This window comes from Lactuca saligna, chromosome 6 (genome assembly GCF_052625555.1).
Source record: "Lactuca saligna cultivar CGN05327 chromosome 6, ASM5262555v1, whole genome shotgun sequence".
In the NCBI taxonomy this organism is placed as follows: Eukaryota; Viridiplantae; Streptophyta; class Magnoliopsida; order Asterales; family Asteraceae; genus Lactuca; species Lactuca saligna.
This window is the reverse complement of record NC_136422.1, coordinates 97,397,640-97,416,020: the sequence shown is the minus strand read 5'-3', so window position 1 is coordinate 97,416,020 and position 18,381 is coordinate 97,397,640. Positions and strand designations below refer to the sequence as shown.

The following is an 18,381-nucleotide window of genomic DNA, read 5'->3' as shown; positions in this document are numbered from 1 at the left end:
AGAAGATGTGTGATGCTTGGGGAACAGGGGAAGAACATCAAATGACGAGTGAATGAGTATTTGGCGCGAATAACGATTTTAGGTATATAAAGAGTGAGGCTTACATGCTAAACCAATGATACCGGCTACCATTGAGTTTTCATAAAGTGTCAACACAAATAATGGCAAATAAGTAACAAAAAAAAAAATAGGGTTAAATCGAGTATAAATAATGGTTTTTATGGTATTAACGCTATTTTTTCTAAAAAATATATATATAACTTTGTTGGACAAATCATAAGAAAAGCAACATACGGTTACACTTAACCCTAGTTTCAATACTTATTCAAATCTAAGTTCAATATGACCCTGATGATAATACATATAAAACTTGATGGCAAGTTTTTTTTTTTTTTTTTCCTTTTTTTCAGTCATGCAATTATATGCTCATACTTGTGGTCACGTACCATTTGCCTCATTCCAATCCAAACTTTAATTAAAATACAACACAAAAGTCATCAAGAGCCACATTAAAAAGCAAGCAAAAACAAGGACAATATTTCCCATTTTAGCACACTTCACATATCAGCTACCGACCACAAGTAAGCTTCTCTTTCTGTAGCTTGTTTCTCATTTTGTCTATTGAACATTTGCTTCTCAAATCCTGCGAAACAAACAAACATTAATTCATCACTTCCAATCAATTCAAAAATGAATTCAACTAATGAAAATATTAAAAGTATAGCAAAGTACTTTGATTTTTTACTAATGATAGCAATATGTATTATGTAACAAATAAAGTACTGGGCTGACCTAAGTAAAAAAAAAAAAAAAAAAGGAAGTTTGACTAACCGTTGCTGCGGTCAACCCCATCCCAGTGTCGTCCTGGTCTAATACCATAGCGATTTGGTGCAGCCTCAAAGCCTCTCTTCAACCAACTGTGATTAGGGACTTGTTGAGGAACTATAAACCCTGATTCTCTCATCCTCTCATTGTCTCCTATATCTGGAAGAATCACTTCTGATTGCTTCTTCTGAAACATTACACAAATAATATAAGTCAGTTGAATTTTAATTAAGGTTTAGGGTTTTAACTTAATTACCTTCACTAGATGTGCCATGGGGTCACCCCATCTAACTCTGTCCTTCATCATATTATCAAGATCCGGATCATCTCTGAAGAATAAAAAAAAAAAGAGATGCATCCAGTAAGGGTGTGTATGTTTTACATGAAATATAATTATAAAAGATGTAGAGATCTCCAATAAGAATCTTTAAGATGTACATGAAATATATAATTAAAGCTTTTCAAAATAGACATTTTTTTACCTTGTTCTTGCAAATGGTTTAGCCTTCTCAAGTTCCAATTCCTGCAGCCTTGCCTCTGCTTCCCTTTTTTGAGCCAAACCCTTGCCCCATTCCAGTTTTATCTCCTGTTCAAAATATTTTTGTTAAATAAGAATACAATTTAAGTAACATTATGTAATTACAAATATAATCAACTGCGCATGTAACTCATAGCATCATGTCTCACATTATTGATTATACAAGCACGATTCCTTCTTTTATTTGTTTAGTGTTCTTATCAGTTGTTTTCAGTGCTTAAAATTTTTTTAGTATACTTCAATAACATAATGTTAAAGATATTAAAATTAATTTTGCACTATTTTACGTGAAAATAACTCTACAACAACATGAACAGAAATGCACAACACAATTTGAGAATTGAGACATTTCAAAATATAAAACTTTACATATGAAAACTAATAGTTGAGTACCTTTGGCTTCTCATCTTCCTTTTGAAGTGCTTTGATCTGGTCCTTTGTCAGGCGTTCCCCTGAAGTGGAATTAAAAATATATTTTTAACAAGAAATAGTCAAAAACATGTATATAGTGTATACAAATAGTATTTAGGAGTTTAAAACAAACCAGTTCTCTTATCACGACGTACGCCTTCAGCATTTCGCCCACTTATAGAAGGATCCATTTTTTGAAACCTGCAAGTAATATAATCAGTAATTCTGACCTTCTACAACAAGGTTTCAGACAAGAGTTTGGCTTGCATTTGATTGGGGCAAAAATGTAATTTTTTTTTTTGACCCATCCAAAAAAGCTCACAATCTCTCATATGTGCAAAAGACATTAACACCCTCCACATTCTCATCATCAAAAATAGCCCTTACAAGATTATTTAATCCCTTCCAGATCTATTAAGCACACTTTCAATACTAAGGATGCGGAGGGTATCAATGTCTTTTGCACAGACGAGAGCGAGTCTCTATTCCACCTTTATTTGTGGGACAAAAAAAAAAAAAAAAAATTGAAATTTATGTCCCATTAGCAATTAACAAAGAAGAGATATGATTACCTCAACCAATCTTCCTTCTTTGTTTTAGCAATTTCTTCTTTTATATCTTTACCACTGACTAAACCAGTTTTTGGCCTCTCTGATTCCTTGATAGGTTTTCTCGGTGGAGAATGTTTTTTTCTTGGGGGAGAGAGATCTTCATGTGGACGATTATGCCCCCGTCGAGGAGGAGAAATATCAGACTCTCGACTGCGGCCCTTCCGAGGAGGAGAAAGATCGGGATCGGATTCCGGTGTATCATTCCGGGCCCTTCGTTTACGGGGTGGGGACATGTCGGAATTCAATTCCGTTATATGTTCGGATTCTGATTCCGGTTCCGGTGTATCATTCCGGGCCCTACGTCTACGTGGCGGAGAGATATCGGAATTTTTAGCAGTATCAGACACGGGAACCCAACCGCTTCCATCTTCAGAGATAGCACCAAAAGGGCGCTGGCTTTTAAGTTGTTCTAATCTTTTCATTCGTTTCACTTCAATATCTTCATCAACTTGTGGCTTCTCTTCATCTGTACATTACAAGGGTGATTATAATTGGGTAGCAATCTACATTTATTTATAAAGCATCTTCCTATTACATTATTGTACTTTGAAAATCTACCAATTATATTTATAGCAATATCATCTAAATACAAAGCAATTCGCATTGCTATAATTGGGTAAATAAATTCATCAAAGTACAAGAAAGAACTGAAAGTACATGTTATTTCTCGCTTTTAGTTACTTTGTATTGGGTTAAATGCAAGAAGTAGCAATATAATTTCATTGGATTTGTTTACTATAAGCCTCCTACTTCCATTTCTTCCTGTTACAACATTGTACTTTAAAAAATCTACATATTGAAGCACTATTATCCAAATACAAAGCAATTTTTAATTGGGTGGATTGTTTAAACCAGAGTAAATTACACGAGTCGTCCCTATGGTTTAGGGTAAGTTGCACGTTTGGTCCCTAACTTATTTTTTTAACTCGGAAGGTCCCTACTATTTGTTTTTGTTACGCGTTTGGTCCCTATCTTACCTAAAAAAAACTATTTTGCCATTGATTTTTTAATTTATTTAAATGAACACACCCCCAACCCCACTATCATCACCTTACCTAATCTATCCCACAATTTTTTCCTATTTAAATAATAGTTTTTTTAGATAAGACAGTGACCAAACACATAACAAAAACAAACAGTAAGGACCATGCACGTAACAAAAACAAACATAGGGACCAACTGTGTAATTTACTCTTTAAACTATAATGTCCTCAGAAGAAAATAAACTGAAAGTACAATGCTATAATCGAGTTGTTTTTTTTTCAAAATCCAATACCTTAGTAAGAAAAGAAGTGAAAGCACAATGTTGTAATAGAATGAAAATGGAAGTAGGATGCTATAATACACAAATAAATGAAAGTACATTGTTATTTTTCACATTTGGTCCTTTATATTTTAACAAAGAACATTAACATCAAACGTGAAGCAATCTACCAAACAAGAAATTTTATTGGCATACCTTGTGACTCATCATCTTCTTCTTCAACCTGAACTGGCTTTTGCCAAACAGGATCCTCATCAACAACAAGAACACCATTCATATCAGGCTTAGTTTTCATCTTCTTTTTCTTCTTCTTCTTTTTCTTCTCCTCCTCCTCATTATTTTCGTATCTTTTCAAATACTCCTTGAGTGAGCTGGACCCTGAAGATGGCGCTACCATGGTTGTTCTTCAAGTCCTGCTCCCAAAAAAAAAAAAAAAACATTATGTTTTATGTTTTAAGGTTCAATCATATAAAACATGTAATAGAGCTTGTTTCTTTTCTTTTTTCCATCAAGTGTTGTCAAGAATCAAGATAAATGATGGTTGTTTGGAGAAAAGCATTGTATTAACAAAGATTGTTTCTTTTTTGGACTGGATGAAGTTGAGAGCAAAATAAAACCTACACAAATTGTTCTACCTTCACAAATTGTTCTACCTTCTTGCTTTTACCATGTTTGAAGGCAGATTCGGTAATAACATTGTCATTGTCATTTTGTTAACAAGTCTATCGCCTCTCAAGTCATATATGGAAACCCTAAAACAGATGAACGAAAATATAAATGCCAATCAAAACACACCCTAACCCTAAAACTCAAAAGTCAAAATTGAAACCCCTATGAACAGTGGTAGAATGGAAGATATATACTTAACTGAGAAATTGAAGAATCACGATGATTATACCAAAGAATCAAAGGCTGCTACCAAGATGAAGAAGAATAAAAAGATACGTGAGACTGAAAAAAATAAATGGCAAGGGTAAGGTGGTGTTTGCTTTTGAAGTGGTAAAATGTCTTTTTTCCATGCCTTCATACAAAGGGGCTGTTTGGTAGGAGCTGAATTTTTAGAAGGTTTGAATTTCTAGGAGGATCTGAATTTTTAACATGCTGTTTGGTTGGAACCTCTGAATTTTTGTGTTGGATGATAAAAATGATAATTTTACACTTCTATATCATTTATTTCAATTACAACATTGCACTTTCACCATTTACATTTTTCTTATTAAGACATTGTACTTTGAAAACTATAACCGATTCTAGCATTCTACTTTCAATTACAACATTGTACTTTCAGCATTTTCCTTATTAAGAGATTGTACTTTGAAAACTATAACCAATTCTAGCATTCTAATTTCAATTTAATCTCAACAATCAGAGAATCAAACATACATTACTTCACAAAAATCAGAAAATCAAACATACCTTTACTAAACAAAAATCACAAAATCAAGGTAATTGACCTGTGAGGAAAGGAGACCATTTTCTTGTTAAGAGGAGGAATGAGATGTGTAGAATTCAACGTAATTGAAACAGATCCATGAGAATACAACAACACCTCCTTCATGCATTAGCTATTTTTCTATCAGTCTAAATCATTAGTTAGTTACAGTGCAATAACCAAATAAGAAACAAAAAACATCCACCACTAAATCCAAACACAAAACCTGCAAATCACAGGAGCAATGACCAAACCATAAACAAAAAATGACCTAATCTGAATCCAACCCTACATCAGGTAAGAACCCACAAATCCAATATCCAAAATTGAAAATGATGAGAACAGTGACAACAAGCGACCGGTCGGTGCTAGACGGGCAGATGAATGTATAACAGAAGGCATGAGTATTACCGGGATAGAAAGAGACGGGAAGATCTTAAGCATCAGGTCGGTGAAACAGGGATGCGACGATGAAGGGGATGTCGGAGGCGGTGTCGCCGGCGGAGGGAGGCAGGCGGAGGGTTGAAGATTGGAGTGCGAGGGAGAAGGGGCGGTAGTGTCGTGGAGTAGATAGAGAGTGAGAGAAGAAAAGAGAAACGAGAGAGGAGAACGAAGAGAGACAGAAAAGACCGTACCTGATCGGCGGCGGCGGTGATGTGGACCGACGGAGGCTGAGCAAGGACCGACGGAGGCCGGTGTGGAGAGACTGACGGGTGGAAGGTGCAATCGATGAGCCTAGTTCCCGAGTTGAAACAGAGAAAAGAAATAAGGAGAGAAAAGAGAAAGGAAAATAAAAGGCAGAGTTGGAATCCATCTCCTTTCACTTTTTTACTCTATAGTTGTTTGAGGTTGTTTTTAAAATAAGACAAACTTTCAAAAATATTGGTTTTCAAAAATATCAAGTTTAGTCTTTAAGTTCAAAAAATCTCACGAATCGTTCTTGTGGTTTCAAAACTTTTAACATTTAGTCCTTCCGGCTAATTTCGTTACCATTTAGCCGTTAAGTCGGGAGCATTTTTGTTATTTCACTCCTCAGGGACCATTTATGAAGATTTGTCTTATTTAAAAAAAAAAACTAATTATCTAATATTAAAGGGTATTTATGTCCTTTTCGTCCCACCCTCTCTCTCTCTCTCTCTCTCTCTCTCTCTCTCTCTCTCTCTCTCTCTGGGTGCTTGTTTCAGCAAGAACACCAAAACCACCGCTCTTAAGCCTGCTTCCCGCAATCCGACCTCAAATCGAGCCCTCAACAACCACAGAACACGAAATTAGACGGATCACACTATTTCTTCACTCTTCGCGTACCTTCCGATACAAAATCCGTAAACGATTCGGATTTCGAATATGAGAGTTTGTTAAATTAAGGGCTAACGATTTCGAGTAAAGGTCTGGAGAAGGAGTTAGAGGAGTTCGATCGGGTTTTAGAAGAGTATAGTGCGTTTTCGGTGAAAGAGGTCAAGAGGAGTGTGTCGGCAACGGTGGCGGTGGATAATGGTGGCTCAGTGGAGGCTAAAGTCGCAGCGTATTGGACAACGTTGGTGCCAAATGTTGAGGATTATAGTGGGTCTGTTGCGAGGATGATTGATGCGGGATCAGATCAGTTAATCAAGGGAATTTTGTGGTGTGGGGATGTGATGGTGGATCGATTAAAATGGGGAAACGAGTTTTTGAAGAAGAGGACGAAACCTGGTTCAAAAGTTGAAGTTAGTCCAAAAGCTTTGAAGAGAGTGAAGAGGTATCATCTTGTTTTCTTCTACAACATTACTTTTATCCATTGAACACTTCTAATTCCGTATCTATTCAATTTCATTTGAATAATCTTTTCTTCTATAAAAGGGCATGATATCAAGCTCGTCTCTATGGCATCTCAACCAAACTCCAACACAAATTGAAACAATTGAGCATAAAACAAGAAAAATCGATAAAAATATGATTTCTCTGTTTCTGCTAGCTTCAAGATGGCTTCGTTTCGATTGGGCACCTGGATTGGTGAGCATGACTTTGGTTTCCATTCCTGTGTACACCACAACTCCTACTACCCAGTTCGTGTTCTTGAGGACACATCCATGAAGAACGATGTTGGAAGGGCCAAGTTAGACGCATTTTTGATCGATCTCCATGTTGGCTAAGAAAACGTATATATTTCTGTTGGGTTTTTCACAACGCTATCACATGGGATTGTTTAGTTTGCAAAAAATTTGATGATTTCTCCTACTTGAATGTTTTTCCATTTCTTCTGTTCGTATGAATTGTTCACTAGAACAGATGATAAACAATTGTTTTCAATCCCGTCAGATCTGTGTCGTCTCCGGTCTTCATAAGCATCTTTCACTGTTGTAACTAATAACACAATTGGTAATGGCAAGATGGAGGCAAAATGCCCAAAAACTGCAAGCTACGGAAGTTGGTTTAGAACAGTGACTATAAGGAGAGAGAGAGAGAGAGAGAAAAAAAAAAGATAGAGAGAGAGGTGGACCCTTGCATATTAAATTTTATTTATTTATTATTTATTTTTAAAAAAAGGAATAGAAAACCTCATAAATGGTCCATGAGGAGTGAAATGACAAAAATGCCCCTGACTTAACGGCTAAATGGTAACGGAGTTAGCCAGAAGGACCAAATGTTAAAAGTTTTGAAACCACAGGGACGATCCGTGAGGTTTTTTGAACTTAGGGACTAAAGTTGATATTTTTGAAAACCACAGGGACCATTTTTGAAGTTTTGTCTTAAAATAATTTTTCGCTTTTAACATTTTTAAAATGTTAAAAAAAAACCTAAAAGATGTTTGGATATTTTAAAAGATCATTTGGAAATGACTTTTGTCAATAAGAAAATAATGAATTTCTAAAAGTCATAAAATTATGATTTTTTGTAAATTTTTGTTGTTTTACCTATAAAAATTAAATCAAAATTCATTTTGTCAATTCAAACACATTTTAAAGATTTTCTTTAGCAAAAAGTCATTTTAAAAAAAGTCCTTCTATAAGAAGGATTTTTGATGCTTAAAAGTAATCCTAAACACCCTCTAATAAATTCGGGAACATCAAATTATTTTAATTTATTCTCACTTCCTTTCTTTTATTCGTTTAATGCCAAAAAAGCCCTTTTTAGAAAAAAGAAAGTATTAATGACCTTAACATGTCTCATTCGTTCAAAATATAATAAGCAGATTGGTAATTATCGGTGATATTATCATATTATTGGTAACTGGTTGTTAAAACCTATATATTATATGGGTTAATTTAATAAAAAAAATTGAATATAAAAATCAAACTATTTGAGAACTTTAAATTTATAAGAAAACAAGAAAAATAATGAATTATTATGATGAAAATATTTTTTATCTTTTTAATTTAAACAAATAATTAAAAAAAACTAATGAGCTTTAATTTTGAAAATTTTGGAAATTTTGAAATTAAAAAGTAAATTCATTAATGAAATTGATATATATTATTGCAATTATTATATTAAAATATTATATGGAATTTAATAAAATAGAAAAACTCATAAAATAAAATGTAGGAAAAAAATAATTCAAAATAACAATAAAATAACATTTGGAAAATTGAATGATAGTGTGACATGGCAAAAAAACATTCATTTATTAGAGAGGACTATCGGTGATATTATCATATTATGAACAGATCAAACAAGTTTATCGGTTAAATGTATAAAAAATGATTATCTAATTTTTTTTTTACAGAAGACACCCCATATATTAAATAAAGAATAAAGTTTACATAAACGTAGCGGGTAAACTAGCAACAAGCTATGTCGTAACCCCTTTTTGGATGGCAAAACTAATTCTTTTTAAAAAAACCAAAATTTCTTATCCGTTTTGGTAATATTAGGTTCTTTATGCTTAGTGCACTAGTCATAAGACACACTGATGTGACATAGAATCGAGTCATCAGGTATTGGTGTTAGATCTAGATTGTAGATCCGAAGTAGGTGTAGTTCGTGAGTTCCCGATTTGATTCCTTGTTGCCATCATAGAACAAAACCATTAGACCGCCTAAATGGGTCTTATGGCTACTTGTGATTAGCATAAAGAGCATGTAAGGAATTTTGGTTTTTGTCCATATTTAGGTAACCATGTTTTTTTTCAAACTTATACGAAAAAACATGGTTCCTAAATGTGGACAAAACCCAAAGTTTGTTACCTTCCTAGGTCATTAACCGAACACACCTAAGTTATAACACCTTGTAACATCCCAAAAATTACGGGCCAAAAATCTCATTTTTAATTAAGTGATTTGCAAAATGTTTGTAACAAAACATCATACGATAATAACTGTTAATGAAACATGTCTCATGACCGTAAACCAAAACGTAAAACATAATAATGTCAGAGTATAAAATCCCAAAATGACTCATGATGAGGAAAACGAAAGTGTGTGTGTGATGCGCCGCTATCGCGCCAGCTCCTTCCCCTTGACAAAAGAGGTACCTGAAACAACAACCGAAAATCGTAAGCACGAAGCTTAGTGAGTTCCCCCACTGTACCACATACCATATAACCACATAACATACATATATTATCAGGCATATCTGGGTGCCCTACCTACCCCTTCGGTCCTCTCGACCGGGTACTGACTAGCATATCTGGGTGCTGGCCTCCCCTTCGGTCCTCTCGACCGGATACTGAGGACTATTACCCCCTATTACCAACACACAACACATATCACATAATCTACCTAGCGTGGCTGGGCATGACTGCCCCTTCGGCCCTATCGATCGGTAATCTGGGGACTATTTCCCCTACCGTCACTAGCACATAGCATCATATTATACTAGTACATAAATATAGCACACGTAGTAGCAACCCTAGATGAATATCACGGAGACGATCATCTAACATACAACTCCTACTAGTGGGTCGGCATTGTGGCCGTAGACCCACCGCTACTGGAAGGTAACTCACCTCGTAGTAGCTGATGATCTGTGTGGGAATTGTCTGTCTGCTGCTGCGGCTAGGGGTGTTCACGGGGCGGTTCGGTTCGGATAGTAATAAAATTGTGAACCGTGACCACAGGGCGGGTACCTGATGCGCACTAACCGAAACCGAACCGTATTAACAAAAAAACTGAACCGAACCGAACCGTATTAAAGCGGGTAACCACGGTTCGGTTCACGGGTACCCGGTAAAATATAAAAAATTAAATTAAATTGAAACTACAAAGTCCATTTTAGTTATCTCTTTCGTAAAATTAGTAAGTCAAAGAGTTTAAAAAAAACATAATGAAGTTTAAATATCATATCTTATAATTTGTATAATAAATATAATAATAAAAATAACAAGAAAATCAAATGAATTTAGAATTACAAAATTGGAGTTGTCGATATGGATTTTTATTTAGGTTATTGAACTCGTATATCAATCAAAACAATACTAATGAAATAATATTTTTTTTACTTTATATATATATATATATATATATATATATATATATATATATATATATATATATATATATATATATATATATATATATATATATATATATTATCAAACGGTTCGGTTCAGGTATCCGCGGATACCTAAATATGAAAACCAAAAACCGACCCGTTGATATCCGGGTTTTTCGGTTTCGGTTTTTTTGGTTACGGTTTTTTTCGGTTTCGGTTTTTTCGGTTTCGGATTGGCCGGTTCGGCTCGGTTTTTCGGTTTTGCGGTTTTTTTGCACACCCCTAGCTGCGGCAATCCTCCGGCTGTAATTTCCCACAAAATACTCAATCAAACACTACTAACTGCCCTTGGGGTAAAATGACCATTTTACCCCTGAACAAGTCAAAGTCAAAGTCAACTACCTAACTCGCCGAGTTGGCTCGCCAACTCGCTGAGTCCCTATCCTTCCCATTTGTCCTCATACCCAACTCTACTCGTCGAGTTAGGCGATGACTCGACAAGTTATCCTTCTAACTGATGACCAATGATCCTTCACTCGACTCGCCGAGTTGTATGAACAACTCGTCAAGTTCGTCTTCATCCGAAGAACACTCTAGCCTGTGACTCGCCGAGTTGTATGAACAACTCATCGAGTCTGTTCTTGAGGTAAGAAGATTGCCTTGGACTCGTCGAGTCAGGGCATTGACTCGCCGAGTTCCTCCATAGATGAGTCTGGCTTCCGACTCACTGAGTCCACCCATGACTCACAACTCCACTCAGCAAACACGGAAAGGGGGAAAACTCGGGGACTCGCGACTCGACTCGCCGAGTCCGATGAACGACTCGCTGAGTCATTCATATGCAATTACTATATACTCGATTTTGCTTGAATCCAACTCATGCCATACATAGATCTGAGTTCTTATGGTAGGTTTTACACGTAAAGTTTCCAACTTTACGTGTAAACATGCATATAATAGTGATTTAAGGCCAAATAAGCGCTAAAATGGTAGATCTAGAACATTCAAGAAATATGCTCCCATAAAGGCCCTGGATCCGAGCTTCTGGAGCTCAAACATGCCTAGATGTAGAGGTTACACAACTCATAACAAACCCTAATCCATACCCAAGCTTGGAAATGGTTCAAGAAGGACCTTAATGGTGCCCTAAGGGACTTTAAGCATAAAAAACAGAAGGAACTGAGTTATACCTCAATGAATCATTGAAATATCACCAAGATATTCGACCTCCTTCTTCTCCTCTTGATCTACTCTTTTTCTTCTCTCAAAATCTTCAAGAAATCACACCAAAACACTTCAATGTCACAAGAAAAAGGGGTTAGGACGATATAGGGAGCTATGAGGGTGAAGGAGTCGGACTTGGGGTGCATAAGGTTGGTTTAAATGGGGTGCAAACCCTTGACATTAGGGTTTCATCCAGACAGCGGGGACTCGCCGAGTCCAGAGTGTGGACTTGCCGAGTCACCAACTTAAACGTGAACAGAGTCCCGTCACTACTCGGCGAGTCGGGCCTACAACTCGCCGAGTCCAAGGCTAAAAATTAAATCACTTAGATAGATTATACGTACCAGAAACCAGGTGCTACAAATCCCCCCCCCCCACACACACTTATTTTAGACTTCATCCTCGAAGTCTGCTGCTCGATCCTGAAACAGCTCGGGGTAATGTTCCATCATTTCTTCCACTGACTCCCAAGTCCACTCCAAACCCTTTCGGTGCTGTCATTACACCTTCACCAATTCCACCCTCTTGTTCCTCAGATCCCTCGACTTCCGGTCGAGGATTGCAACTGGGCGCTCAATGTAATTCAGGCTGTCATCAACCTGTATATCTTCTAACGGCACCACCACTGAGTCATCCACTAGGCATTTCCGCAACTGGGAGACATGGAAGGTGTTGTGGATCTGACTGAATTCGACTGGAAGGTCCAGCATATATGCCACCTTGCCCACCCGGGCCACAACCCTGAACGGTCCAATGTATCTCGGGCCCAACTTGCCCCGCTTCCTGAATCAAATGACGCCCTTCCAAGGCGACACTTTTAGGAGAACCATATCCCTGACCTGGAACTCCAGGTCTGATCGGTGCTTGTCGGCGTAACTTTTCTGCCGACTCTGCATAGTCTGAAGCCTGCTCCGAACCTGCTGAATCCTGTCGGTTATCTTGAGCACTACCTCTGTGCTCCCCATGACCCTCTGGCCAACTTCACCCCCAACATATCGGGGTCCTGCACCTCCGTCCGTACAACATCTCGAATGGAGGATGGTTAATACTCGCGTGGTAGCTGTTGTTGTACGAGAACTCAGCCAAGGGAAGATAGGTATCCCAACTACCACTGAAGTCTAGCACGCACGCCCACAACATATCCTCCAGAGTCTGGATGGTCCGCTCGCTCTGACCATCCGTCTGCGGGTGAAAGGCGGTGCTAAAATGCAGACGAGTGCCCAACTCATCATGAAACTTCTTCCAAAACTTGGAAGTGAACTGCACATCTCGGTCTGATATCATTGATACCGGCACCCCATGCCGCGCCACTATCTCCCTGATATAGATATCGGCCAACTTTTCGGCCGAGATACTCTCCTGGATAGGAATAAAATGGGCGCTCTTGGTCAATCGATCCACGATGACCCATATCGAATCTACCCTTCACGTAGTCCTGGGAAGCTTTGTGATAAAATCCATCGTAATATCTTCCCATTTCCACAACGGGATATCCAACGGCTGCATCTTGCTGTGCGGTCTCTGATGCTCGACCTTGATCTTCTTGCAGGTCAAGCACCGCTCAACGTACCAAGCCACATCCCGCTTCATGCAGGGCCACCAATAGTCTAGGCGAAGATCCCTATACATCTTCGTCGCCCTGGATGAATAGAGAATCGGGATTTGTGCGCCTCATCCATCAAGATCTAGCGCACGCCTCCGTGATACGGCACCCACACCCTACGGTGTAGTGTTAATAATCCTCGGCTATCGAAATCGAAAGAGGTGACTTGGCCTACTATCCGCTCGCGATGCTCCTCCTTCATATCCTCCTGTTGAGCTTCCCGAATCTGCTCTAACAGGGGAGTCACCACCGGCATCCTTATACACACATCCCTGATCGGCACCGCCTTACGGCTAAGCGCATCGGCCACCACATTGGCCTTCCCCGGGTGATAAAGGATATTTCAATCATAATCCTTCACCACATCCAACCATCGACGCTGCCTCATATTCAAATTTGGCTTATCCATGAGGTACCTCAAACTCTTGTGGTTCGTGTAAATGGTACATCGAACCCCGTAGAGGTAATGTCGCCAAATCTTGAGGGCGAAGACCACTGCCCCCAACTCTAAATCATGCATCGGGTAGTTAGCGTCGTGAGGCTTCAGCTGCCTCGAAGCGTAGGCGATGACGTGTCCTCTCTGCATCAGTACCGCGCCCAACCCCGAAATGGACGCGTCACAGTATACCACAAAATCCTCAACGCCCTCGGGCAGGGCTAAGATTGGCGCCTCGCACAACCTCTGCCTCATAATCTCGAACGCTGCCTGCTGCTCAGGCCCCCATCGAAAGACTATGACTTTCTTAGTCAACCGCGTCAGGGGTACGACTATCTTGGAGAAATCCTGAATAAATCTCCGATAGTATCCCGCTAATCCTAAGAAACTCTGAATCTCGGATGGAGACTTCGGAACCTCTCATCTCATCACGGCCTCTATCTTGGCCGGGTCGACCAGTATACCATTCTGGTTGACAAGGTGCCCAAGGAATTGCACCTCACGCAACCAGAACTCGCACTTGGAGAACTTAACATACAAGCTCTCCCTCCTTAGGTTCTCCAAAACCTCTCTCAGATGCTTCTTGTGCTCCTCCTACGTCTTGGAATAAACCAAGATGTCATCAATGAAAACTATCACAGACCGATCCAACATCGGTCTGCACATGCGGTTCATGAGGTCCATGAACGCGGCAGGAGCATTGGTGAGCCCAAACGGCATCACCACGAACTCATAATGGCCATAACGCGTCCGAAACGCGATCTTCTTCACATCCTCTTCTCTGACCCTCATCTGATGATAACCTAAACGCAAATCGATCTTGGAGAACCAAGAGGCTCCCTGTAACTGATCAAAGAGGTCATCAATCCTCAGGAGTGGGTAACGATCCTTCACCGTCACCTTGTTCAGCTCCCGGTAATCTATACACATCCGATGCAACCCCGTCCTTCTTCTTTACAAACAGGATCGGGGCTCCCCAGGGTGAACTGCTCGGTCTAATGAATCCCTTGTCTAACAGCTCCTGCAGCTGCGTAGACAACTCCTGCATCTCGGGAGGAGCCAACCGGTACGGTGCCTTGGCTATCGGAGCCGCACTAGGGACTAGGTCGATCCTGAACTCTACCTGTCGTTCCGGAGGTATTTTAGGAAGCTCCACCGGGAACACATCAGTGTAGTCTCGCACAATCGGAACCTCGCTCACCGTCGCCTTACCCGCCTCTCGGGTGTCCATAACGTACGCGACATATCCCGCGCAACCTTGCTGAAGGTAGCGCCTAGCTCTCACTGCTTAACATATTGTGGGTCCGCGTTGTGGCCTCTCGCCGTGGATCGCCAACTCTTCCCCACCTGGGGTCCTGATCCGCACTAGCTGATGTGCGCAATCTATCACCGCTCCATTAGGGCTCAACCAATCCATGCCTATAATCACTTTGTTGTCACACAACGGAATGGGAACCAAATCCACCAAGTAGCGCTCCTCGAATAACCTCTAAACACAATCTCTGAATACCGTTGATGCCCGCACCGATCGATCATCGGCAATCTCTACTTCTAAAGGGCAATATAACATGCCTGAAGACTCAGTAAACTTCTTTCTAAGCGCAAGAGAAACAAATGATCGAGTGACACCCGAGTCAAATAACACCTGAACACGGATATCGTTCATGTGGAACGATCCTAACGTATATACACATAGCACATATCAATAACATAACATCATATAAATAAAAATAGAGGGAAAGAATCATACCCGTCACCACATTGGGTGTGGCGCGTGCCTCCTCGGTAGTCAGCTGAAATGCTCGGCTCCTCACCACTAGAGCCTCTACCTTGCCTGCCTGCCATCAATGATACGCAGGGTCATTGGAGCTGGCGCCTTTACTGGCGCTGATGCTGTCAACTGGGGGCAACTGGCCTTCTTGTGGCCCTTCTGGTTGCCGTGGAAACACAGTAACGCAGACGTCTGTATCACAGGTGTAGGGGCGGTACAATCCCTACTGAAGTGCCCTGACTTGCCGCACTTATAGCAGCCTGACGACCCCAACTTGTACGCTCCCCCGTGCGCTTTGCTGCATTTCCTGCAACGGCCCCATCCCTGTTGGCCTTTCGGCCCCACATCCGATCCCTTGGGCTTCTTCCCCAAAGCCCCCATAACATGTCCCACTTCCACCTTCCTCTTCCGGATGTGCTCCACATCTATCTCCCTCTCCCTTGCCCTGGCAATCATAGAGTCCAGGGTAGGGCAAGCTGAAAAACTGATATGCTCCCGAATATCAGCTCGTAGCATGTCATGATAGTGGGTACTCCTCATGTCCTCATCACCCGCGTACTGGGGCACCAGCAACGCCCTCTCTCGGAACTTGGCGGTGATCTCCGCCACAATCTCTATCGTCTTTCTCATATCTAGGTACTCCCTGGCCAGCTGCTGAAGCTCGATAGCCGGTGCAAACTCTGCCCTGAACCTGGTCACGAAGTCCGACCAGGTCATAGCCTCGACAGCCAAGGCTCCCAACGAGTCACCAACGGACTCCCACCAATCCCTAGCTCGATCCCTCAAACATCTTGCTGCAAATCTCACCTTCGACCCCTCATGGTAGAAGCTAGTCAACTGTGCAAACTCAATGTCTGCGATCCATCGCCTGGCAGCTATGGGGTCCTTCGCCCCATGAAAATCCGGTGCACCACTGCCCCTGAAGTCCTTAAAGGACAATGTGCGAGATCCCGACTAGCCAGATGCCATGTCGCTCCTGAATGCTCGGAGGCGATCCTCCATCAACTCAACTATCCCTTCCTTGATCGACCCGAAGATAATGGGAGTCAACTCAAGGATGCCCCTGGTGATCTCTAACGCGATGAAATCACGTATCCCCTCATCCACTGGCTCGGAACCTGATCCCGAACCCGATCCCTCTCCTGAACTACCAACTGCTAGCCTCGAGCATAGTACCACCATTCTGAAATACATAAATATCATCCGTTTATGTTACTGATACTTCCTGAGGGATCACATCCACTACAAGTTCCCTGATCTTATCTTGGCCTTCCTCGGTTCGGGTACGAATCCTCTGCTTTCAGTAGTACGAGACCATACTACCTTCCACATCTATCTGTACCTTCTTCAAGGACTGCCTCGACTCGACCAGATCCCTTTCACTACTGTTTCTTACTGATATACTCATACTGTTAGGCATAACCTAAACAGGCTATCCTACTACTATCTACTAAATTCTAGCATGCAATTTTCATATACTAAAGTACATAAAGCAGGCAAATAAGGCATCACTCCTAGATCCTTAGTCCTATTCTAGCATGTTGTTCTACTGAAACTGATAAACATACATAAACTTGTATGGGTACATTGGGGAATACTTACTTGAGCTCGGCCGGTCGCGCACATCACTCACTTTGTTCCTTCTTAAAACTCTTTACGTAACCTTTTAGAAAACATTCTTTTTCAAAATCTTTTAATCCATCGATTTGAGTTCAGACACCCCCGAAGGTGTGCCCGAATCCCTCAAACCAGGACTCTAATACGAACTTGTAACATCCCAAAAATTACGGGCCAAAAATTTCATTTTTAATTAAGTGATTTGCAAAATGTTTGTAACAAAACATCATACGATAATAACTGTTAATGAAACATGTCTCGTGACCGTAAACCAAAACGTAAAACATAATAATGTTAGCGTACAAAATCCCAGAATAACTCATGATGCGGAAAACGAAAGCGTGTGTGTGATGCGCCGCTACCGTGCCAGCTCCTTCCCCTTGACAGAAGAGGTACCTGAAACTGTTGGATTAGTGTCTAAGTCCATAACTATTTTGGTATGTACTTGACCCGATGGTGCATGGTCCTTTTGGGTTGCCTTCACCAAAGCAACTTGATTGGAGAAATAAATAAAGAGAGAGAGGTTATTATGATTTATTAATATGTTATAAGAATAATATATTAAAGGAGAAATCATATTTGCTTAATTAATATTGGTCAATAATTAATTAGGAATTAATTTTGTGATCAAGTGTAATTAATTAAACTAGAGGGGCTGAATTGTAATTATGTGATAGTTACAAAATATGGTAATGGTTATCCTAAATATGGGTTGAACGAATTCAAGGAGATAAGGATCCTTGAAATCGTCCAAAGGATAAAGGATAAGGGTTTTCAAGGCTTATCTTATGGTTGCTTTGTGGATAAGCAACTAGATAAGGATAATGACTGAAACCTTATCTCTACACCTATATAAAGACCTTAAGGCCTTAGAATTCGTGTACTTGTTCCCAAGGAGTCCTAAGGACGAATTCTAACCTCTCTCCTTTCTCTTTATACCTTCTCCATTTGCTCTTGGTGTTTGTAAGCCATTAGAGGAGTGACACTTGTGACTCTAAGCATTCCAAAGTCAATTCAAGGTGGAATTAGGATTGTTATTGCTATATAACAATCAAGGTATGTTCTTAAACCCATTCAAATGTTAATATCGATTTCATATACTAGATTTAGGGTTTATAGTCTTGGATTCAAAGCATGTACAATAGAGAAACCTAGATCTAAGCATTAGGGTTTGTATGAGCACATAGGATGTCTTATGACCAAAACCCATCAATGGTATCAGAGCCATTGGTTTGGTTTC

The 18,381-nt window shown here is 40.0% G+C and overlaps 1 protein-coding gene across 4 annotated transcripts; it reads right to left on the bottom strand.

The window, feature by feature from the left end:
* Positions 1 to 296: 296 nt before the first annotated feature.
* On the bottom strand, positions 297 to 5,872 carry LOC145000845 (pre-mRNA-splicing factor of RES complex protein). Of its 4 annotated transcripts, XM_078960131.1 has the most exons (11): positions 5,717 to 5,858; positions 4,518 to 4,600; positions 4,303 to 4,401; positions 3,845 to 4,062; positions 2,347 to 2,851; positions 1,908 to 1,975; positions 1,757 to 1,815; positions 1,308 to 1,411; positions 1,082 to 1,154; positions 832 to 1,012; positions 297 to 643 (listed from the first exon to the last, which is right to left on the bottom strand). In XM_078960131.1, exons 4-11 carry the CDS (start codon positions 4,044 to 4,046, stop codon positions 558 to 560), a joined length of 1,278 nt encoding a protein of 425 aa, XP_078816257.1. In that variant the 5' UTR covers positions 4,047 to 4,062; positions 4,303 to 4,401; positions 4,518 to 4,600; positions 5,717 to 5,858; the 3' UTR covers positions 297 to 557. The 4 variants fall into 4 exon arrangements, with proteins under 4 accessions (XP_078816257.1, XP_078816255.1, XP_078816254.1 ...); XM_078960129.1 differs by lacking the exon at positions 4,518 to 4,600 and having other exon boundaries at positions 4,285 to 4,401; positions 5,717 to 5,872; XM_078960128.1 differs by lacking the exon at positions 4,518 to 4,600 and having other exon boundaries at positions 5,717 to 5,872.
* Between the last annotated feature and the right edge of the window lie 12,509 nt (positions 5,873 to 18,381).